This window comes from Cololabis saira, chromosome 10 (assembly GCF_033807715.1).
Source record: "Cololabis saira isolate AMF1-May2022 chromosome 10, fColSai1.1, whole genome shotgun sequence".
Lineage (NCBI taxonomy): Eukaryota > Metazoa > Chordata > Actinopteri > Beloniformes > Belonidae > Cololabis > Cololabis saira.
Window position 1 is genome coordinate 19,883,267 of NC_084596.1, and position 25,935 is coordinate 19,909,201.

Consider the following 25,935-nt stretch of genomic DNA (forward strand, 5'->3'; position numbering starts at 1 on the left):
CGCACAGATACGCTTCCAGATTCTCCCAAACAGATAAACAGGATGGAAATAATCTCGACTGAGCCTTGAGCGACGAGTTAAATCTTTGACACGGACGTGCATCTATTTTAAGGAGTTAAAAATCCCCGGAGAAGAGCGCAAAATGTAAGCACTTAGGGGACGGACCGGGCTCGTTATGAAAATCAATGCTCACAGGACCGCTCTCCTTTTAAAACGGGGTGGGGAAAAGGTCAGCGGGAGCGACGGAGATGTGGAGATCTCAATCCAATTCTTTCCTCAAAACGCCACTTAATATTGGATTCTATAAATTAAATTTCACACTTTGGCTGTTCTTACTGAGGGATAATTGCAGCCAGGACAGGGCGAACGGCCGGAACTGGAGGTGGGAAACCTGTTTGATTCGTGATTGTGCTTCGCGACACAAATCCGGGAAGATCTGCAATCGTGACACGGCAACTGAACAGCTTCAATCATGACGAAATACTCCAGATCGAGACGCTGAACGATGACTGTAAGGTACAGCAAAACAACAAACCATGTCTTACTACTGCAAAAACATGCAGGTCATGGAAGGAAACCGAGGCTTTTTTGTCTTAAAGAACTTGTTTTTTTCCCCCAAACACAAAGGATTTCCTGACATGTTGGGAAACAAAAGCAAGATCTGTGAGAACGCTATTTCTCAGATAAATTACGACAGCTTCCTTTGGAACCACACCTTTATAACTGATCATAACAGCTGGATTTCAGCCACGCCCCTTTTTGGGCTCCTTTTGAAACCACTTCGGATGTACAGCAAACGCAGTTAGAAGCAAAAGTGATGGATATAAAGATGAAATGATTAACTATTTTGATCCGCGATGTCACAAAAACGTAAAAATCTGAATCCCTATTTGATTTCCATTTTTTTCCCTTAAGTTTCGGATAAGGGATATTTTTTTTCTTTTTCCGTATCTCCTCTAAAGTTCCCATCAAATGTATTCTGCTTGTCTCTTTAGACCCCAAACCCACGAGCTTCTGGTTTACAAGCATTTACCATCTGAAAGAACACGCAACAGTAAAGTTCATCTGCAGTTCTTCTTATTAGCTTATTCATCATTTCATATTTTACAATTTAGGAATGTGCAGTTTCGACTGCATAGCGCTATCATTAGCTTATTACTAATATCCTAATTACGTGAGTTTATGATTTAAAACCTTATTGTAAAATTACTGTCAAATATTTGAGTATTTATATATGTTAAGTAAAGTATTGGAAGTACCGGAGCTGCTAAAATAATCCAGGTGCTCATGCAGGACACCTGGTCCGTTCAGTCTTGATTATATCTAATTAGTCTTGATTAAACTGTCCAGTGATTTAGTTCCAGCACTGGGCAGGTCGATGATGATAGAGATTTTTGTCAGACTTTTAATTTTGTCAAGTTATCAAAAGACGTGCATTGTCGGTGGCAAAAAAAAACAAATTCATTTTGCCAATTCTGATTACCAGATCTGGTCCAACAAACAAACAAACAAATCAAAAAACTTGAAAACTGTATTTTACAGTTTGACATTTCCAGAAAATAATAAATAGATGAATAGTCTGTCTGGTCGTTCTATTATCATTATCGTTTATTCTATTTAATGTACGATTGCAATTTTGCCCACCTTGGTAAGAAGTATGTGATTTTGTGTAGTATTATGTACCGGTTACTAGGCCTGTAGCGATGCGTCGATCACATCGTCACGTCGACTTCATAATATCATAGATGTCATATTTTGTCGTCGGCGCATCACCCAAACAAACAGATCACACTTTGCAGGATGGAGACTGAAACCGCAACCTCCTGAAAGCCCCAAGAAAGCCCCCAAACAGCCTTAAGTCATCAAAAGTATGTGAATACTTTAACTTTAGTCCTAAAGGAACTGATACCAGACCAGCACACCAGCGATTTTGTAAAGCCCCGCCCCCTTGTCTCTCGTGGGCGGCACAATAATAATTGCGAAATATAATAAATATTATATAGCTAAATATTTGTAAAAAAAGAACGTCACATGATCAAATTATGGTCTGCATCAGCTTCTACATTTGATGTTTTCTGGTCATAACTGGTTTTAATGTTTTATTTATTTATTTTTTTAATTGGTTAGCGGAGGCTAAAGTGCCACCGGAAAATGGTTCCTACAGAAAACAACTTTTTCTTTTTGTTCCATACGCCATACAGAGGTTCCTTTCGTGATTAGACTTTATATTTATTTGATACATTATGGTTTTTATTCATCAAACAACAGAGTAATAATTGTTAGAATAATCGTCCAATTACTCGTTAGATTAGTCGACTAATCGATAAAATAAGTGCTCGATTAATCGTTTTAAAAATAATCGTTTACCCCCAGCACTACCTTTGTACCTGGTATTTTCCATAGTACTGTATGTCGTTTTATATAAATCCTGTTCTTTTTCAAAAGTTCCCTGTTTTCACACTTTAATGGGAGGTAAAATTAGAATAGATAGATTTACTTTATTGATCCCTCCCATTAAACACTTTCTTCTTTTCCGCCCTGATGGTTCAGTTTACTCTTCAACATTCTTCGGTCTCAAAACGAGGCATTTTCTCTTCCTCAACTGTCGATGCCCAACTAGGACGTGATTTAATCCAAATTACATGTGTGAAAACATAAAATATTAAGGAGCATTTATTGGTAGAGTCATGTTAAATCCTTAGTACCTAAGATTGAAAACAGCTTTTGACACTCGCTGGTTAACAAAAGAAAAGCACAACTAAAACAGATCCTTAATGTTGCAGATCATTCGTTTCAGTAATATGTATTTTTCAAACCAAAATACATTTAAAAAATGGTTAATTCTAAGGTTTCTAAGGTTTCATAATTCATCACAGCTAGAAAAGGTCAAAAGACTCCACGAGGCTGCAGTGACTCCTCCTACCTGGTAGGTGGCGGTAGCATCACTGCCCGCATCCGTCCCCAGATTGGTGAGCTTCTCCTTGAGCTTGTGGTGCGAGCGATGGCGGAGGCAGTAGACCACGGTGGAGGCCAGCAGCACGCCCACGATGCAGAGGATGGACACCACGGTGAGGACCAGGAACTTGGTGGACTCCGTCTGGCTGTACTTGGTGGGGATCTGGTTGATCTGGCTTCCCTGTGCGGCGACACGGGAGGAGAAGGCAGAGTTAACAATACGTTTCTATTCCTGTTTTAATCTGCTGCTGAGTGTTTCTCTCCTGCAGCTCAACGGAGCTTTGATTCATCCGCCATGCTAAAAGGCTTCGGCGTGACCTGCAGGGGCGTAAACACCGCACACGCTTTCTGGTGATGTCACAGATCAGCCAGACAAGAGCAAATACGTTGCAAAATCATGTGGGGGAGTTTGGGATCCGAGTAAAACTTCAGGCTCTCGAAGTTTCATGCTGCCCGAATTACACGGAATAGAATAGTCAGATCTGGTTATTTCCCTTTTTTTTTTCAAACGTTGTACGTCTCTGTGCCCTTAAAAGTTACAAGCATAAGCATGTGCCCCACCATCTGTGCCCAGGAGTTCCCAGAATGCAAAGCGCTGGCGGCGTCTCCAGTGGACCCCGACACACCTTTGCTTTGCCGCAGGTTTGTGAAGAGACGCATCAGACGTTGTGCTGTTTCAACTGCAGTTCAGTCTGACGCCTGAGAACCAGATCCCTGAACAAACAACTGCAGATTGGAGATATCTATTTATTTATTTATTTTCTACTACCGGTCTGCTGCTGGAGATAACGCGGCGAACATGAGCCGTACGAAGAGGCCGCACTGCCTTGCAGTGAAACCCACCGATGCGGTGAGAGGGGAAGTGGGTCTGTGATGAAACGGGAGCGACGCTGCAGCTCCGAGCTGCAGCTCCGAGCTGCTGCTCCTCCTCAGACGTGACGGGCCTGTTGCAGTTTTAACCCGACGACTACGAGCTAACAAAAAGACGACATACTTCCCCGCTATTGCACACTGCACAACGAGCGCGGGGAGAGAACCCAAAGAGACGAGCTGCAAACTGCACCGCCGATGACGAGACATCTTGACAAAAGAGTTTTAACAGAAATCAATAACAAACGCTGCTTTTCTTCACTCGTCTCTTCTTGAGAGAAAGATTTCTTCTCACATCTTTGTAAGCACTCTGGACACTAATTTCCCCTCCGATGGCGGGGAAAACATTTGCCACAGCTTATTTTATGGTTGCAATACTAGCAAGTTCATGTTGCAAATGTATGGGGGGGGGGGCTGAGTGGGTCTGTTAAACTTACAGGAAGGAGGTTTGTCTTGAGGACAAAGGGGTTATAATTTAAGGGGAAACCTAAACTTCAAATCTTTATTTGTGCGTACAACAAAAATACGTTTTTGTGTATAAGTTTGTGGAATTAAACTGGAATGGTTTGAATTTGGAGTTAAAATAATGTACAAACAAAAAACAATTTAAGAAGAAATATAAAGAAATGGTTTATATGAGGTATAAAAGTGAAGACTGTGTTTAAAGATCACCAGCTGTGTGTGTTCTGCTATTCTGTCATGTTGTCTTTGTATGTTTATATACTTAGATATACGTATTATATTTATATCAGTTATATTATATTTATGATAGAGCTTACATCTTGTATTAAACAGGTTATTTTTGTAACAATGATATATATAATACAGACATATAATTTATGTTTAGTTGTGGAAAGGGGGTGGGATTAAATAAGTTTATACTTCCCACTACCTCCCACTCCTTTTCAACATGTAACTTGAAATATGTGTTTTGATGTTGGTTTTTTTCTTTATGTGGTGGAATCCCCACCTGTATTTGTTTTCTTGTCTTTTTTCTTGTTTTTTTTACATGTTCGAAATAAACGAAATAAACTAAACTAAAGACATAAAGGAGAGGGGTGGAGGGGTAAACAGAAAGAGAAATCCCTGTCTATGAGTGGTGGAGGTCAGAGATTAGGCAAGGTTTAGCGTGGTGACTTAATGGGAAGGGGCTTTGACAGCCCCCCCCCATCCCACTCAGGAACTCTGGGAGGAGGAAAAGGGGGCGGTCCTGTTTGAGGGTCCGATGCTCCCCCCCAACCTCAATAATGCCCCCTTTCCAACCCCCCTATGATCGTACTCAACATTGCTGCATTCAGCACCAAAAATGAATAAATAAATAGAAAAAGTGGCTGCAGAAAGAGCCACAACAGTTGTCTACAAGGTTCGTCCGCCGAGCGCCGGCGTGAAAGCTGCCTCCGTCGTGATGCGGCGGGCCTGACAGCCGGCGGTGGGCGTCTCCGACTACGGAGCACGTTGGCAGCGCAAACAACACAAATACACGTATCAAACCCGGGCACAGAATAGGAAAACAGAAGAAAGCACACACAAAGGAGAGAGAATCCTGCGGATATGAAAGATTGATCTACTCCGTAGCCGGAGTTACTGTTCAGGCAGTTCATGAATCTGCAGCAAACACGACGGCGGGGCTGTAATTATGTTGCGCGGGTTCGGCTGCACATATTCACTCTGCATTAGACATCTGTAAGGGCAGATGCAATCGATCGTGGTTTGGTTGTGTATTTTTCAATGCATCTTTTCATTAATGAGGTTTTAATGCGAAGGACGGCGGCAGAAGCGTCAGCCGTTAAGGAGGCGTCGTTAAGAAAAGTAGCTGTCGCCCGTAAGTGTCGCGGCTCGGCACCGCCATGAATTATGCAGCGCTGACGATTCCACATGCTTCCACCGCAATCATCTTTTGCAAAACATTGCCCCCCCACCCTGACTAAGGATCAAATAAGTTCATTCGTCATTTCAGTCCCTGAGTCATCTCATTGTTTTGTCAAATTAAGTTTCATGGAGAGGCATCGCCTCTTGCTCGGCTAGTAATGGCCCATAATTCAGCGCTCTAACTGTAACAGCTCAGTCATCTTTCAAGAGACAGATGCCGGCATGCCCCCCCTTCCTCCTCCCCCTCCTCCTCCTCCTCCTCCCCCTCGCTTACACACACCCAGGCCGACCCCCCCCCTCCTCCCCCCGGTCTCTTTATCATGGCTGCCTAGCATGTCTGTCTATTGATTCAAACAAATGTAGCCTGACCCCACCTGCTTAATCAAGTTTGGTTGCAGTTGTTAGTAACAGTAAAAGTGGGTGTCGTCATGCTCGGGGATGGGGGGGGCACTCGTCGGTTCTTCAGCTCTGGAAGACGAGCAGGCCTCGTGCCGGCGCCGCAGAGATTTGCAGCGACTGAAGAAATCAAAGGTTCGGTCGAGACGACCCGTCGGTACCGTCCGAATGCGGGTGCAGCCTCTGCTTGGATGCACGGATCAAAACCAACAAGTGTTTCCTGAACTACTTTCTACGTGCGCCGTGGGTTTCACATGAAAACACAGGAGCTCAGCTCGGCCCCTGCGAGGCCTCGCCCTGGTCCGGGCCCGTCACAGTGAGCTGCACCTCAGCAAAGGGAGAGGAGTTACAGACGGAGACGCTCATTTTGTCGCTCCGTCTTGCTCAAAGGCCATTATCTGAGACGGATCATCCCGAGTCCCGGGTCGAAACCATGAGCACGGCCGGGAGAGAACCAAACTCCAGGCTTCAAACCGCCTCATTTCAGGCTCAGATGTCAGGTCTTCCTTTGATTATTATTCAGCACAGAAACAGAAACACCCGACACGTTCACACGCACACACACAAAGAGCCGAACAAACGCAACGAAATGATCCAAAAAAAGGGCAAAGCTGAAATGCAGCTCCTTTCATGCTTCTATCGCCGTCAAGCGGCCCTAAAAAATACTAAAATAAACAAATTGGTGACAGCTACTAATTGTTTTTCCTCCCGAACCCAAGTGGTGCTCGGTCCGGCCCGACTGAGTATCCTGAATAGCATTAACTCAGCCCCTTGAGGCTGCCGGCCGGCTGCGTCCGCCGCCGGGTTCTTCCCTTTTCAGCAGAGAAGACACGGTCCCTGCAGACAGATGGGCGCCTTGTAAACAGGAGGGAAAGAAAGAAAGAAAGAAAGAAAAAGAAAAGGCAAGAAAAGGAATTATAACTGTTCTGATGAACTTTTGATTTGATTCTGATTTGATTCTTTTGCAATAAAACCATCTCAGCTCTTCCCCACTTTGGGCGTGCGTAGAAAAACGCCCTCTGCAGCTCTTTCTACCAGAGAAAATGGTCCGAAAATCAACAGAATTGTGTCCGATTTATTGAAAAAGAGAAAGAAAAAGATGGTGATAATGGAAAAAGGAAGAAAAAACACAAAAGTGTGAGTGGTTAAAGATAACAGAGTTTGGTTGGCGGGGTGCCTCCAGTTTTTGTGGTGGATGTAAATGTCTGGGTGTGTGTGTGGGTGTGTGTGTGAGCAGGGGTGTGGATTAGCCCGGCTCACATAGACAAAAGGCAGATGGATTTGCACGGCTCTGATTTATTCAGAGTGGCTTAAAAAAAAAAAGAAAAAAAAAAAAGGTCAGAGGCAGAGCAGCGAGCGGCTATTGTCCTCCACCTCCACGACTGCTGTAGGAAACAAAGATCCGTCCCTCACCTCTGATGCAGCCCGGGCCTTTGGAAAAGTTCAGCCTGGATATGAACAAAACGCTTCACCAAACACGCGCTCGCACAAGCCTCACTTGGGAGGAAAAGGCCCGAATGAGAACTACTGAGACTTGTGTATGTGATTGACAAGCTCATGTACACACACACACACACACACACACACACACACACACACACACACACACACACACACACACACACACACACACACACACACACACACACACACACACACACACACACACACCTGTGTACAACCAAGACACATGAATACACTCAAAGAGAAAATTAAATCAAAGTAAAACAAATCCAGCTCCTTTTTTCACCCCAGAAGCTTCACATCTTCTCCAGACAAACAGCAGGAGCGGATATTTCCGACACCAAAAAGCTGACAGTCCCCCCCGGAGATGAAATTTAACTTGCAACATCCGAGCAGGATTTTACTGCCGCACTCACGGAGCGCCGAGCAGCAGCTGGAGAAGCCGAGACCAGCAGCAAATCCCATTAAACTGACTGTTATTGCAGCGATACGGTGAGATGCAGCGGTGCCGGGGCGCGCACCGCCTCAACTCCACACATACTCCCGAATGCACAGCGAAAAAGAACCTGCAGCAGACATACGTGCAATTAAAAGCGAAAACATGCGGTTCAGTGTCATCATCATCACCATCAGCCTGACGGAGGAATAAACGAAGAGCGAGAACGAGGCAGGCTGATTACTTTGAGGGGAAGAAAAATTCACCGGATGAAAATCAGCGTGAACAGACAAGAACAACAAATAAATCCTACCGAAAAGTGGCGGTGGGGCGACGCGGCGGCCGCCTGCTCCTGCGTCTAGTTCCCATTCCAGCCCGGCTGCACGGACACTCAGACGCGCAGACAGGACCAGCGAGCAGCTCAGGAGGAGGAGAAAGTGAGTGGGAGACGGAGGGAGTTTCATCTCCTCCCATCATCCCTCATATGGAAATATATTTTTTTTTAAAAGAGAAAGATCCCAGCTTCCTCTACTTTTCCTCTTTCTGCCGTTTGGTCCTATGTTGCAAAAAAAAAAAAAAGTGGAGAAATGCACCGATGCATCTCTGCCCATGTCTCTTTCCTTGATGTTCAGCACATGTTCAGGGAGGAGAGGAGACGAGAGGAGTGGCAGCCTCCGCTGCTTCCACTGGGATGCTTTTTTTTTTTTAAAGAGAGAGAGAGAGAGAGAGAGCAAGAGAGAGAGGGAGGGAGAGAGAGAGAGAGAGAGACTAAGAGACTAAAAAGTGCACCGTGGGGCTCCTTATATTCCTCCCATCCCTCCCTCCATCCCCTGCCTGTCTACAGAACATCACCTCCCCCCCTCTCTGTTGTCATGGCGACAGCTCCACATGTTGCCAACAGGAGGTGAGAGGAAGAGGAGTTGAGGAAGAGTGTAAAGGGGGTGGAGGGCAAAAAGATGGAGCAAAAAAAAAAAAAGAATTAGGGGCAAGCATGTAAAGAAAGGAAGAAGAGAAAAGAAGGAGGGACGCAGAGTCTTACAATTTTCTTTCCGGTAAATTAAAATTGTGCCACGGACAAGGTGACATTCTCTTGTTTTCTGGAAACAAACGGCAGTATTTTCTGTGGGATGGGTCTTCTGCTGCCAACGAGCAGAAACCTCCTCCGGCGCTGCAGCGTCTTCACCGAGATACTAGGACTCGACAGCTCCTCCACGTCAAGCCTTTGATTTATTCAAGTGAAAGCACTTTGCAGCTAAATCCAACACATTCTGCATGCATTCAGCTGGGATATTATGGGATTAACGGTGTAGGACAAACTTAGAATAGAGGCTTGGAACGTGATCTCATGGCAGTGCGTAATAATAGCCCAATGCTCATCTATTTTGACTGTAGGAACGGCTTTTAGGCCACTAAAACTGTGCCAAATGGTTAAGGTGCGAGTAAAGGTTCAGACCAATTTTATCTCTTGATAGGATTTGTTCATTTATGCCTTTTAACGATTTCCCGCTGAATGTATCCACAACATTTAATAAACTGTTCATTTCCCCCCTCACAATATGAAAAAATAATTTAATCATTTATGGATTAAAGAGAAATGGCAGTTCAAGGCTTCACAAACTCATCTACATCCGACTAAAATACAACTGTTGGCTCATGCACGAGCCTCACGAGCTCACGAGAAAGTGCTTGTCCACAAGAGCATTTCATTTTCCTGTCCTCTCAATCACGGCAGCCTTGAAGTGAAGCACCAACCTTTCCGAGTGGCAGTCGAGCTGAAAAGTGAAAAGTTCTCCGACAATATTGAGTTGGACGGCGCTTGAACTTGCAGGTCTGCTGAAAGCGTCATCTAGTGCCACATCTCACTCCCTCTGACTTCACTAGAGGCATTTTTGAACACGCAAACCTGCAATACCACTTTCTTGTAGAGTTCCTTACAATGCCATATGCAACCAACTTACAACTGAAAAGGAAAATTCATCCATGATAAATGTAGTAAATTTAACATTTTTGGTCATGCATTTCAGTAAAGAGGATATTTTATATGTGTATATATCACACTTTTTCTTTTTACTTACTTACTTTCTAGCATTTGGAATCAAAATCTAAACCCTATCACTTCATTTGTAACTAAATTGATGTCAGATTTCAGATTTTTTGGGTTCTGTGACATCACAGACCCAACTAAGAATAGAAATATCGAGCTTCCAATCTTGATCCTCACACCACTTCCTTTTATGCAACATGCAGGCCTCTGTTCTTTTGATGTAGGTGTCACAAAAGCTTTAATACCATTTACACAACAGGCCCAACCTGCAGAAGATCCACCCATCGAAATCGGTACGGACCGGCCTGTTAGTTAAAATGTTTGGGTCGGATGTTGCACCTGTGAGCAGGTAGCAGGTAACTGCTGTGTCCTGGTTTGTTCGTATACTGCAGAACGCAATGAAAATGCATTTGTCGCAGCAGATGGGAAAAAGAACCATTTAGGAGTTGAAGAACTGCATTGTTTTTACATGTAAAGAGCTCATTTTAATCTTTCGTGGATGACATTAACGTGGATTTTACTTTGATACGGAGCACCCACTTAAGCTCGGCACTCTGGGAAACCGCCCAGGTACAGCTTGCACGGCATAACTCTTAAAACTCCCCAGATAATAATCTGATCAAGCCTCCGTAGGATGTGGGCGGGAAACCGAATCAGCACAAAGCCAGCTCAGCACCCGGCAGGAACCGCGGGGGTCTTGCGCCCCGACGGGGCACAAGGTGGACCTCCAAGTGCTGATCAGCGCATCTATCACCATCTCCACCGGCCCAGAAAGAGAAAGACTGTAACGGTTTGTGCACACGCACACGCACACACACACACACACACACACACACACGTCTGCAAAGACACGTGCCGTTGTCACTCTTACACCTAATCAACAAATAAGGTTAATGAGTTATTAGGTTCTGAGTGTGGAAAAGGCGACTCGCAGCTGAAGCAAACATGGCGGCAGGGAATTAAGTCAGGGGCATGTTTGTCTGTGTGTTTGTGCAGGAGTGAAAGACAAACCTATTTACTATTTAGCTTTCTATGTAAGCAAGTATATTTGTGAGTGTATGAGTGTGTGTTTGTACATGCAGGCAACGGCTGACAACTCCAGCGCCACCAGTGTTTGCAGTTCGGCTTGAAAAAAGAGTGAAGGGGCAAAGAAAGGAGATGCTGCCTGATGTAGATGACAAGGTCCTTTTTTCGGGAAATGTGCGGATGGAGGGGAGCGGGGGCTCTTCAGTTGATCTTTCCATTCATCTGCCTTAATATATCCCTCCTCCCCCCCAGCTCCTCCACAGACACCCCCACGCAACCTTTTGTCCCCCTGGGTGACAGCTGGAGGTGGCAGGCAACAAGGACCCTGCTCTCGTCTGTGTGCAGAGGGGGGTTGCTTTGCGGTTGGTGGTTTGTGTGCAGAGGGGTAGTGCCTTTCAGTTAGCCCCCCGCCCCCCCACACCTCACCCCCACCCCAATACATCTCTCGACCCCCACTTACCTAACTCGCCGCTCTGAACGCAAAATAATGGAGCTGGAAGAGAGAGTTAAGGGAGCTTTGGGTGCCAATATTTCTCCTCCTTCCCTTTTCAGCAGCAGGAAAATTAGTTTCTGGGAGGCTTTTATTTTCTACAGTTACACCCCCACAACACACGCTGACCACCGCCAGATACACCTGCTCTCACATTTGGTAACTGTCTGCATCACAGCTCCAACAACAGCTTAGCAGGAGGAGGTTTAAATCTCATTTCTTTCACATCATTCGCAACATTGTTTTTCTTCTTGTTCTTTAAATCGACTTATTTACCATTATGATTTATTGCATTTATGCATTTTCCTTTACTAGTAAGGCGCTCTACTTATGGATTGGCCAGGACAGTTATCTGTACAAGAGAAGATTTATTTCCTTGGGTACTGGGTTAAGACCAAAATATCAGTTTCACGTTTGCACAGGAGTGGGATGCCGCTTCAGCAGAGATGCCTTGGCCACCATTTGCAGAAATGTTTCTATGAGTTTAAGGGTGCTTTCAGACCTGTGGCCCGTTTGTTTTGTTCCGATTCAGGGGCTAAATCGATACAGTTGTTTCGTTTTTCGTTTGTGGTGTTTGCGTTCACAAGGCAACCGTCTGTAGCGGTTCAAAGCTGTTAACAAATGCCATGCGCGAACCAACTGTTCTCTCATTGGTCAGAAATGACCAATGAGTAGAAGGAGTTTCCTCTTCCGTACCCCGGGAAAAACAACAACCAACAACCACAGTTATGAGTGAGTTGTGTCGGTTTCTGTGTCGTTTATGTTTTCACTGCAAACGAACCACTCCAGGTCTGGAATGGAAGCCGAGACCACCTCTCCTAGGCGTCTCAGTTCGCTTGTTTTCTCCCGCATCCGAGCGCGATTGCTGTGTTCACATATACCAAACAAATTGATCTTTAGGGGGAAACGCTCCCTGTTTCGGAACAACTGCTCCAAACGGGACAGGTGTGAAAGCATCCTCAGTGGTAAGCCACTGAGGAGTTCAATAGGACATCCGATTTAGTCTCTCTTAGTATCCTAAAGACTTTGTAGATTGATGAGTACAAAATACATCGACTAAATCTGTTCGTGTGACGTCGTGATATGGAACAGAAAAAACAAGCTTCAATGTGGTAAAGGAACCACTTTCACCTGGTTTAAATCATATTTATCTGATCAATTGCAGTTTGTTCATGTGAACAAGGAGTCTTCACACAGAGGGTTGTTCTTGGACATTTTTTAACTGTACATGTTTCTATTAGATCATCTTAAGTGGTAGCTTGATGTAGATGTTAATTTCTATGTAGATGATACTGAGTTATACCTATGAATGAAGCCATAAAGTTACGTGGGCTAAAAGCATGTCTTAAAGACATAAAAAACCTGTGAGACTTAAACACACCCTTGCAACGGTTAAGATTAGGTTTAAATCGTTCCTTTTTGATAAAAACCATTGAGGCATATGGCCACCTTTCATAGGCCCGGTGGTGGAGCTGATTTCTTCCTGTGAATGAGGCGTTATTCTTTTACACTGACACCTTGAGCTTGCTTGGGAGGGGTACTCAATCAGTGTGAAGATTTGATTAATTCTGTTGTTTTCCTCAGCTAAATGGGTCGTAAATTGAATAACTTTATACAAGCGATTATAATTGGACTGTAATTTGTCTGGATCAAACTTCTTTTCTGTGTAAAGTGTCTCGTGATAACTTGTTGAAGCGGTGTTATGGGAATAAACTGAACACAATTGGACAGCTTCATCAATAAAAGAGAAGAAATTGGTTGCAGCTTAAGTCTTTTGTATAAGAAGTGAAACAGGAGCCTTGACACCTCTTGTAGGAAACTCGTGATCATGGCTCACATCTGCGATCATGCTTTCCGGTCACTACCCACAGTCCATGGCCGTAGGTGAAGTGGCGAAAGCAAGGGCATTAAAGATTAATTAATAGCTCAGATTTCTCTTCATCACAACATACATTTTCAGGCATTTCATCCTTTTTCATCCAAGAAGCATGACTTCAAAGTGAGAAGTGCCAGTTCTTTTCTTGCATTGTTCTTGGCTGTAAAAATCCCTCCGGGGTCCACGATGCCAATATGACTAGTCCCCTTTCAGAAAAAAAAGGAAAAGCAAATATGGTCCTCAAGACGACTCAAACATTCATATTAATATTTCAAACCGGTATGGACTTTTGCATCTGTTCTAATCAGCTATGAGCCTGTGAGGGAGTATGGTTTATTTGTCTCCCTGTAACCCTGAATTGGAATAGACGGGTATAGAGGATGGATGTATGGATGTATGGATGGATGGATGGATGGATGGATGGATGGATGGATGGATGGATGGATGGATGGATGGATGGATGGATGGATGGATGGATGGATGGATGGATGGATGGATGGATGGATGGATGGATGGATGGATGGATGGATGGATGAATGAACGATAGCCTCTGCTAGTATTTTGGCAATGAAAACTCAGATGAGGTCTTAAGAACTTTATCTATTTATTTATATCTATCTATTTATTTGTCTTTTTCCTGTAAAGCGACCTTGGGTTCCTTGAAAAGCGCTATATAAGTGCAAGTATTATTATTATTACTTATCACTCTAGGAGGCCAAAGAAACGAATACATTATTGACTGATACATGGAACACTGTGGTACTTGTTTTTCTTCTTGCCAACAACCAACTGTTTTGAAGATACTTGCCAATAGTCACTCAATTCTCTGTACAACTTCCCACATCTTTTATTTTTATTCATCAGGACACTCAATTGTGGGTTTTGCAGAGGTTTTTATTTTTCATGAAATTAAAATATGTCTAGTTTTTTTTTTTTTTTTTTTTACTTTGAAATCATTGTATTTTAACAAGATATGTGAACGGTCTGACTGTGAAGTACTGCAACGCAGATGTATTGTATTAGATTTCTAACAACTTCGACTAAAGGACCTTACCTGGGTTGTGGGTATTGTTTTCTAAATACTGCTGGCATGAATAAAAAGTGCCGTAGCCAATTCTACAAGTACTGTACGAAGTCGATGGAGGAGCAGATGTGCGGCGTGTGATACCAGAGGTTTTCATTGTGCTTTAGGAGGATCTTACTGAAATGGATTTATCTGAAAGGAGCTTTGTGTTGATGCTAAATGGCCTTCCTGCATTTACTTCTTATCTGTAAGTAGAATCTCTCCTGCTGGTTTGTTATATTTCTCCTGCCATGTTGTTATTTGCTGCTAAAACAGCCGCAAGATGATATCAGAGCTCTCTAATCCTGTGGATGACAAAAGGTAGAAAATAATATGTCTTATAAAAGTAGAGGCGACTGCACAAGGACCAGCACTGCCCCCTCAAAGATGGGAGGTTTCCCATTTAAACCCTGACTGGGGTCTTTCTGGGTGGAATTTGCATGTTTGTGCTCGCGTGGGTTTTATCTGGATACGCTAAAATGGATGTTTGTTTCATTTGACGTCACCGAGCATAGGCTGCATGAAACGACTATAGAAAATGGAGGGATGGATATTTCTAGGAAAGGAGCTTCTGTCGCCCAGAACACCAAATGATGGCGACATAAATAATAAGATGTAATTCAGAAGTTGGTCCTTGGGATTCAACTGCTTATGGCATTGACATTGTGAAATGTTGACAGGAAGTTGAAGCCAATAAAGGGGCCAAATCTTTCTCCAACACTTTCCAATCACAAAAAAAATATTGCTTCAACCTGAAACAACTGGCCAGATATAGATCCATCTGAAAATACAAAATGTAAAATGCAGAAAAGTATTATTTCCCTGTAACACCCCCTTACTGTCCTCGTGAGATCCATGCTATTCTTAACTGTTGTACTCACCAGTTCAGTTTTATTGTGTTTTTCTTGATGCGCTAAACATAAGGATTGATGGTAACCTTGCTCGACATTTTCTCTCTGATACCATTTACTTACAGAACCCTGAGTGACAGAGTTTCCTGCCTGCAATGTGCGATGAACAGAGGTTTCAGAACAACAGCCTCCACATAATGAGCTCGGAAAACATCACTCATCACACAACCGCGAAAACAGTCACGTCTGCCTCTTTGTCTGATGGCTTCAGAGCAACACGGGCGTCAAATCCGCCGTCAGCTGGTGTCACACTGGAGGGACATCAGAGGCCATCATCGCCTGGATACTGCAGAACAGCTTGTGTGATATTCAAATGGTCACGATGGATACGAAATGAAAGGCTCGCTCTCTTGTTTTGCACCAAAATGACAGCTCATTCAGCTAAGGACCACCAAACGATTGTCCTTTGTGTGGTGAAAGATATTTGGGATTCCTGCGACCCAGCATTCTGCCCCCGCTCTCCTCGTCTTCGAGGATGGCACCCAAGACAAAAGAGCCATCATCTGCATGATATGGTAGCCCCTCAGCCCTGACGCCCCCCCCCCCCCCCGGGACATAAATCTTCAATGTACAGTATGCAAGCATAACATCTGGTCCGACTGACCAACGGACGATGACAGTTTGTATTATGACAGGAAAAGACCACAGTGCAGATGTCACGCTCAAAATGAACGCGTTTCATTTTTTAATCATAGGTAAAGTATGATGTCGTCAAACAGGTTTCATCAGATTCAAATCCAGAGTTGAAGACGGATGTCAGTCAGAAATAAATTCAAGTTGTGCATATCTATACTCCAAAACCTCACAAACTTATTGTTTTTCACTTTTTACCTAAACAGAGTAGAGGTTTGACAGGACCCCTAAAGAAGAATCCTGAATAGAAATCTATCAAAAGCTTGATGGATGTGGTCCGTGACAGTTTCACCAGCGTGGCGTCAACGCATGGGTGGACTTTCAACAGAAGAGTTGCATCAAATGCGGACGGAGATGGACAGACTACAAGTAGGGTGAGCGTTTAGCAAAAACCCCGTCCACAGCCATCAAATAAGCAACAGTTGTTCTAAAACCTTGCATACGACGGACGACCACTGGGAAAATATCTTTGCGAACTCTATTTATTTTTATATTTATTAATTTAGGGGATATCAAAAGCCCTGTGAATACTTACGGTTCTTTCTCCTATTATGTCCGTAGAAATCTGGAACTGTTAACCTGAAATAATTTGTTTCCAAGACTTAAAATGACCTCCGTTACCACCGGCTCTGCTTCCTGTCCCTCGGTCACTGCTGCCATCACCGAGCCACAGAGACGAGCTGGTCTCGCTCCCGTCCTGTAAACCCTTCCCTTTATTCTCGCTGCTGGGAGTCCGTCTCAGACCACTTGAGAAACTCTTCTCCACCCACTCCACCCTGCCTGTCATTTTCTCCACCTGCTCAGTATTCTCACATCAGACCACGACGTCATCCAGAAACATGATGGTCCACAAAGACCTCATCTGTCAACCTATCCATCGCTCCGACAACAAGATGGGGCTCACGGCGATCCTTGATGCAGTCCCACCTTTACCTGAAGCTCATCTGTCACTGCAGACACGCTGCCCTGACACATGCACACATCCTGACCTTCCCTGTTCTTCATCACCATTTTCAAAAAGCCAATACTGCATCTGCAGAGCTCTTTCCAGATATTCTTTGTAGGGCCAATCAGCTTTATATATTACTTTATTTGACCTTTATCTAACCAGGAGGTTAGATAAACTCAAGGAGGTCCTGGAGAAGATGTTTTTTTTAGTTTTTTAGTTTATTGTTTTGCACAGTTTTTAAAAAAAATATACAGGAAATATCAATGATAAACACTATAGGTGCAGGAAGAGGCAAAAAACCCAATGGGCTTATTTGAAGCCTCCACCGAAGATATTAAAATTTCATGTCAAGATTAACATACAAAAAACAGAAAGTAAAACTACACAAAAGTGATGGCAAACTAATAATGCAATATATAAATAATAAAGAATAAAGACAAAAAATAAGTGTGTGTGAGTGTGCATGGGATATTGTTTTTACAACTTATATTATATATATGTCACTATGAGTGAAACACAAAAAAAAACAAAAAGAACATGGATACATAAACAACAATACATTGGGAAAACAGTTACAAAACAGCAGTCAGGTGGTCCTTCAAACGTCTTTTGTAATATTTCAGAGAGGACGAGCTCTTTGCCAAGTGGGAAAAATCATTCCACAATTTAGTGCCCCTAAATCTAACCGAAAATTGACCTCTGCAAGTGAGAAATTTAGGAGGATCAAGAGCTGAGGATTGTCGAGGATTTGAGCTGTTACAAACACAAGCAGAAGACCAGTAAATAGGAAGAGATTACGTTTACAGTATGAGCAAAAAAAAGTGCGTACAAACTCTCTGGTTGGTTGCTGCTTGTGTCTCTGCCTGTTCTCGTGTCTGTTTGTTTGTTTTCTCTCACAGTTGGCTTGTGTGCCCGTTGTGTGTTTTCCTGTGTTTCTCTCATTTCAGATTTGCAGCGGATGCCCCCCCTCAACACCCCCCCTTACTATATGAAAAAAAAAAAGATTAAAATGCATACTGTATATATGCTTTAAGTTTTACCAAAATTGGTATTAACCACTGATATAAATGCAGACAAGGGAAAAAAAGCTAAACATATAGGCAGTCCTATTATTGCCTTAAATGTCAAAGTATACCATTGGCTGATTCTTGGAGTGGCCAGGGAAGACAATCCCGCCCAAGAATACAAGTCACAGTGGGGTGTTGACGCTTGACTGCTGGTGATGAACCTCGGGGAACCATGGTAAACAGTGTCAATCATTCTAGGGACCTCGAGCTGAAGCATTCATACACAAAAGAGGCAGTCGGTCTTGAAAATCTCACTAGTACACTTTTCCTCTATTCCTAAGGCCGTCTTTCACTCTCCAAGATGATGTTGAACAATCTCAACACTCACACAGACGTTCGTGTTATAATGTTGTGATGATCATTTCCAGAAAATAGATGATTTTCTGTGTTTGATTCAAGCCTTCCAGCATTCAAGCACCACGCGTCGACGAGTCCTTTGTGGTGCACAGTGAGCTGAAAGCAAGATACTGTCATTTCCCTCTGACATGACATTGTTTAACTATTCTCTATCAATGCAGTCTCTTGCTGAGTTTTTCAGACACCTACAGCCAAGCGGCTCGAAAGAGGAGGCCGGTCTACCCGTCGTCCCCGTGCAGTCAGAGAGACGAGCACGAGACAATCCTCCTGTCAGTCTCGGCTGGAGCTTCATCCCCGTCAGCCCATCTCTGTCTGTCAGCTCCCTTTCACCACCCGAACACGTCCTGGGAGCTTAAAGGCACAACGTCCTCGCTGTTGTTCCCCACCATTAAGTCAATGTTTGCCTGGTTCTTTTTGGCGACCTGACAAGAGATGTGTGGTTTTCCCAGAAAGCATCATCAATGGTAATTTCTTAAAAATTATGTATCTATGTCAGGCAGAAATGTTGACACTCTTATACAATTGCCAATACTTTGTCAGCTGAATCGTTTACAGCTTTGATGGATTTCGGCACGAGCTTAACATGAGTGGCCTGGAGCAATTAAGTTCTGCATTTGAGCCATTTAGTGTCCCGTCGCTTAGTTTTCTCGGTTCAAAACTGTACCGCTGCTGCCGCTGTTGGCAACTCAGGATGCTGCACGAGTCCTGCAACAGCAGTCCCTCGTGAGGATCAAGTTCCAGTTCCAGGACTTAACTCTGGATGAAGTTTCGTGTCTAAGTCGTTCACCACTCCCCTAAAACTGATTCTGCTGATTGATGAAATTCCACATCCAGCAATTTGCTAATGTAAATCACTAACCCCGCAGGCTGAAAAACGTTGCTAAAAGGCTACCTTGTGTATTGAAATGTGAAATTAAGGGGCTCCTGACCAAGCATCTGTATGTGACACACTGGGAATAACAATGTGTGCGTTGCACGATTACTTTGTAAGTCGAATGCAATCCTGCCAAAAAGAAAATGCCCTCATATCATCGGTAATGTATTCCATCAGATATTGTTGCACTGATCACAACAACACGAGTGCCACCGCATGCCTCTCAAAAACATGACTGCAGCCGAGCTGCAGACTTATGTCAACAACCAAATCTGGATTGTAAAGCGCTGAATGATACGACGACATTTTGTTTTGTCTGGAAGCCTAAAGAACTGTTTCCTGTTTCTCTGCATCTTCAAAACTCAAACAGGGTTGTTGTTTATTTTTTCCTTTTCTAATTTCCCCTCTCTCTTTTTGGTTGCTAGGGATGGGAGACGAGGAAGGGAGGGAGACGGGCTGATGGATATCCCTCAACTATCACCTTTATCAGCCATCCTCTCCGCTCTGGATGCCTCGGAGCTCGGCAAAATAAATCGGCTGTTATTTTCTACTGAGATGCAGACTGAGGGGAAGGTGGGAGCTGCACCTTTTTCTCGCGTCATTAAAGGCACTTTTACGTCGGCTTCTGGGCCCCTGCGGATCCTTCTCTTTCATATATCTGAAAACTGAATACATGATAGATGCACACCTCCGCCAGGTGATGTGCTGTACAGCAGCAGGATTGCAGCCCACACAGCTGGGAAAGTGCTGTCATTTAGGAAGCTCTTAAATGAGCAATCATCTGCAATTTTCCAGCATTGTCTTGCCATATTCATTTGCATCCTGAAAAAATTTCACCAGAAGTCAGAGCTATTCTCACAATCACATCCAGTAGCCTCGTGAAAGCCTTTTAGTTGAGCATTATCACAAGCTTCTCCTTGAGCTGTTCAGCAGCTGCCTCCAGATTCTGCGTTATCGCAGCATGTACATGCATGCATGGTGCCATTAGTTGCACTTGGCAAGGCTGCGAAAAAGTCAGCCACGGAATATTAAATACATATGACCCAGAGAGCACATATTACAGGCAGGCGGCGACCCCACCCGAGGGGATTGTTGTTTCTACATGAACAGGATTCCCTGCAACACCATTCATCAAAGTCGGTTCTTGTTTTCCAAACCACTGGGAAAATCAGGAGCGAGGTCACAATTTTCACAGCTGGAGGTGTGTGTGTGTGTGTGTGTGTGGGGGGGATATTGCATTATTATTCATCATTCAGTACTCTATCAGTTAGGACCCTTGTCATTGCCATGGCAACGGCCACCTAGGCCCGTAGTTCCCCTGCAGCTCCTGCTGAATCCCACCCACCCCTCAAATGTAAATCTCCGGCAGGACGGCGGCCTAACCTGATGGAGAGGCTTCCCCTCTGGGCGTACAGGAACGCCGCTTGAGGTTCCCCTCTCCTCCTGCTCCTCCGTCCCCAGCACATAAACTCTGAGTATCTGGCCTCGCTGCTGTGGGCCATTCGCCCTCTAAATGGCTGTGGCTACCAGTGCACAAAAACAATGATGTAACAAGCAGCAAGCCTCCCTGCATTTTTACCACCAACACAACGACAACCTCCTGGAGGATCTGGACAGTTTAAAGTTAACTCAGCTGTGCACCAATTATAAATACCCGTCTGCAAGTGTGCATGCAGGTAGTTGGTATGTACATCACTGTGATGATGCAAGTAAAAAGAACCTGATAAGTTTCCATTATTCATACACTTACTGCCGGAGCCTGGTATCTGAGATAATCTCTCCTCATATATGCCACTCGAGGCAGGATCTCTGATCAGCTGAAGGACTCACGAGGATGCTGCACACAATTTCTTTAAGAATTGTTAAAGTACTTACTAGTCTATTGTGCTTTTATAGCAAAAAACTTGTATTAAAAAAAAAAAAAAAAATCAATGGAAGCATTCTTGTCTCTTGCAGTCACACTTGGCAAAACCACAACTATTTCTAACGGTTTTGGGATGCCAGCAGCGGTGAAGAGTGCTAACCTAGATGTGTATTCAAGCCTTACATTTCTCATTACGGTGTTCAGAAGGCAGCTTAGGGTGACAGACCTGGAGAAAGGTGTGCTACCCTTTCGACTTGTGGCCATGACTTTCATCACCAATAACCGAGTTGTAAAGTCCCCGGAGGGTAAAACCCATAACACAATCTTTACCATTTAAATGATAGCATTCATAATACATTGTTTGCTTGTTATCCAATACAGAGCTAACTTCTTAAAGGACCATTCCGTAACCGTGATGCCAAGAGGTCAAGATGGAGATTGGATCTCAGATACCATCCACCCAACATGCCATCCGAGTAAAAACAAGCAACTTCAGCGGTACTCCTAAGGCAGATGCACTCCAGCACTTATTTACAACAGATTTCATTAGTCCCTTCTCATGTAATGAACGTTTTATGGCTCATACAGGGGCTGCACCCACTGGAGGATGCGGTCTATGAGGGCATATTCTACCAATGCCACAATAAAAAGGAGGTCATTTAGAAGGTTGAGCATTTGGAAAACTTGCATCATCAGTTCTGGTTCAATCATCAAGCAACATGGAGAGACAAAGAGTGTCACTTATCTCATAAGGTGGAGAAATTCTCATTCTACATGTGCATTTATAATCATAGCTTATTTGAAGAAATGGAGACACTTTACCGTGAGCACCATCCTCAGATTTAGAGTGGACTGCACCGTCCGAGGGCCAACCGCAATGAATCCTGCAATATGCTACGATACCAAATAACCGCCTGATGTGGCCTTCTCAAACCGAGAAAGGACAGGTTCAGCCCCTGAACTGGGACCCAGATACTGTTGCTCTCCTGTATACAAGCATCCAATAGTGGGTATACATTGTTTGTTGGAAGATATTAAGTCATCAAAGCAATTCAAAGATTATATATAACATATACTGTATATGAAAAGTACTGTATCTGTATCTATGTAGCCGTTTACCCCGCTGGCCCCCGAGAGGAGATTCAGGACCACCAGGTTCTGCTATAGCTTTCTGTTGAACTGTTAACTGGCATTACCAAAACTCATGCACTACTGACACTTTACTGTGGATTATATTGGCACTACAGCTATCGTCACTTTTGGACTAGCAGCACATAACTTCTCTGGATCTGTCTCCCTCATTTATCACTTTGAACACTGCCATGTTGCCTTGAATAAGCAGTTACAGGCACCTCTTTGTTGTTTGTTTGTTTTCCTACCCAGGTTGGTTGCTGAGGTGTTTTGTGCTTCGAGGAGGTTTTAATCATAGGATTTTAAGGAAACTATTAGTTTAATGTAATTTGTGCAACAAGCCCACTGTTGTGACTAGGGGTGGGCAAAAATATTGATACGGCAATATATCGCGATACATAGTCTCCCGATACGATATCGATATTCAATGTTTGTATCGCGATATATTGCCGTATCAATATTTTTGCCCACCCCTAGCTGCACTTTATTTTGTGATTTCAGTGTGGGTGAGACACTGCATTTTATTTTTGTCATTTTAAGTCAGGGGCAAGTAGCTGTACTGTATTTTTGTGATTTCAATTTCAGTGTGAGTGAGACACTGCCTTTTATTTTGAGTATTTTGTATCTAAGAATAATGCACACTGCACTTTTCATTGTGTTTCAGTGTGTTTTTTCATGCAAATATGTTGCATAATTAAAATGAAAAGTTTGAATTACATTGTTTGGACTCAGTCTGTCCAATGCATTATCACTATCATCTGATGTACATATATACAACTTGGATTTTAAGATGTGTAATGCATTTTTAAATTTTTCGGTGAACTATGTAGAATATCGCGATATATCGGGATATATCGCATAACCGGGATGTTAAGAATTTCCTCAGCCTGACAGGATGGCAGCCTCTGGTGGACAACCACCACAACTTCACCACAATCCCCAATCACTCCAACCACCTGCAGGTGCTTGCCATCACCCCCGCCCTAATCAGCCCAGGTGTGCTCACATATAAACATGGACTCAATCCCCACACACACACCATCAGCCCTTCAACATCCCAGGACATACCATGTGTCTCTGACCTAAATGTAAGCCTTTAATTATGATTGTGTTCTGTTATGCTCTAAGTTATATATTTGATTTCCCTGCTTTATTCTATCCTTTGACTTAATGCTTATTGTTTGCTTATTGTTTTATTCAATACTAATATGTATTCCTTTCTGTTTTCCACTCCTCAGACCATGGTTCTGGGAAAATAAATGAAGTAAAATGGATTCCCTTTCAATGTCCTCTTTTATGAACTATAAACTTTTGGGTGGTCAGCATATTACTCATATCCAGCAATAGAATTTTCTATACGGGATATCGCAATTTGTATCGTATCGTGGCTCAAGTATCGTGATGCGTATCGTATCGTGAGGTCCTTCCCAATACCCACCCCTAGTTGTGACCTGTTCAGAGGTGGGGGAAGGACCTCTGTTCACAGGGGGAAAGGGGGGAACTGGAATAGGCTCCAACCCTGTGACAGTGAACGGGATGAAGTGTAATATATATATATATATATATATATATATATATATATATATATGTATGTATGTATATAAGGTCACTAATGTCTTGCAGAGATGATGTCTGTGAAGACTTCACCATAGATGCCTAAATAAAGATACAGTTTGTAGTGACTTTCATCAGAAGAAAGGTCATACTTGTTTATGAAATGCACTCAGAGATAGATGTGACAAGATTCTCAGTCCTGCAGGATATTAGATATGGAAATCTAGGCTACGTGTCAATAAAAACTCACCAGCTGCAGTTCTATAATCACACTCCCACCAACCATCTATGCTAAAGGAGGATACTTGGTACATTGTCACAAACAAACAAAGTCTGCTCAGAGAAAAAGGAGAATAAAATCACAGAAGAAGGCAGGTGGTAGTAAATGATAAATGACACGTGCAAATGTGACTTTTCCTATCTGTATTAAAGCTGATAAAACTGGTCAGATTTACACCGACGACGCCTCAACTTCCAGGCTTTTCCATGAACTGGCCCTCCGCTCCTCTGAAAGTAGAGGGGAGGACCTGTGGCAGAGGGCCAGGCTACCACCACCGAGCCCGTGGTGTCCTCCCCGTGTCCCATCTCAAAGTAACGTCTCCAATTTCACACTTTAATTATGGCTAATGTGGGGAGAGTGAGCCAGTGCTAATGAGACGTGCGCTGGCGGCCAACACTCTCTGTGAAATGTGTCTGGACAAGGTGCTAAGGATTTAGAGCCCAGCTATAAGCAGCGATTTGCTCTGAATCATCATTATTGTGGCTTTAAATATACCGATACACACATTTGAAGCGAATGAACATGTAGTTCTGACGATCCCAGCGTTGAGACATTGGACTGGATCCCATTCCTTCAGCCAAGTGTAGTTACGATCAGCATCAATCCAGAATACCTCCCATTTTTTGGCAGCTGGTCCAATTCAAGGAAATCACAAAGATGAAAATACTTTTTTTTTCTTGCTGCAGCACCAAGAAACCGATGCTGTTAAATAATTTATTTCTGAGAAGAAGGCAATGTATTGGATAAGATCTGCTGACAAATATTGGTCACTAATCTCAGTATTAAAATCATAGAAAGTGTGTCTTTTTATTTAAAAATGGTGGAAATAGAGTGTTCATATCTGGCCTACACTTTTGTCAGCATCTATATTATCTGTATTATTAGTATTATTGTGGCTGCTTGTGACCTTCATGACACTGGTTCAACGGGACTTTTTCATGGTTTACTTCTGCCATCAGAAACTGGATACTCGTAATTAGCTTCATAAATCTGTTAAAGCAACTTCCACAACTCTAAATTGGGATAAAGGTAGGATGACACAGTGATAAATAAGAAAAGTGATGCTTTTTTTGACTTATTCTTTTGCAGACGGTATGAGACCAACATTTCTTCTAGTTAATATTGTTTTAATAAGTCCTTCTCGCTGAAGGCGGTGCCAGTCTCTGTATATGGAAATACTCTGAATACAGCAACTACCTCCAAAAATCTGTAACTAAGTTACAGATTTAAGGTAAAAACATATTTTTATTACCACACTGATAAACGTTACTAATCCACACTGTTGCAGTATACTGTAGATTACCTGGATTAACCCCCAACATTAGCTGGGACACTAGTGGACAGCAGGAAGAGTAGCAGAAAGTGGATGACACCTTCAGAGATCGTCGTGAATGCATTGCAGTGTTGTGCTTGTTGCCTGGCAACAGCTGTGCAGATGAAATCACATAGTGTCAAATGAAGCAACAAAAGATGCACCATTAAAATGTTTACTCGACATTTTCACTTTCTATATTCGCGCTGAATGATTCCAGACTAATTAAACCGCATTTAACCGTTGAGTTTAAGCCTGAAAATCACTCGGTACCAGTTTAAAACAGAAACCCGGTGAACAAGCAGGGTTCGGGTCCTGCACTGCGGTGGCCTGGCGCCCCACCCAGACCCCTCTGCTCGTAAACCACAGTCTGATCAATTTCAGGACATATTCAACAGTTTGCTTGGTGATGAGGTTGTTACGGATCATACAGGTTCAGGAAACTACACCACACCGTCACTTGCATCAACTCTGAACATATTCCCTCTGCCTCTTCGCTCATTCTGCAATCAGT

The 25,935-nt window shown here is 43.4% G+C and overlaps 1 protein-coding gene across 1 annotated transcript in view; it reads right to left on the bottom strand.

The window, feature by feature from the left end:
- The window catches only part of LOC133452558 (receptor-type tyrosine-protein phosphatase N2-like), a 271,052-nt gene that overhangs the window by 67,428 nt on the left and 177,689 nt on the right, over positions 1 to 25,935 (bottom strand). Inside the window, 1 exon segment of the mRNA XM_061731957.1 lies at positions 2,924 to 3,136. Within this exon segment, the coding sequence (XP_061587941.1) occupies positions 2,924 to 3,136 (213 nt within the window).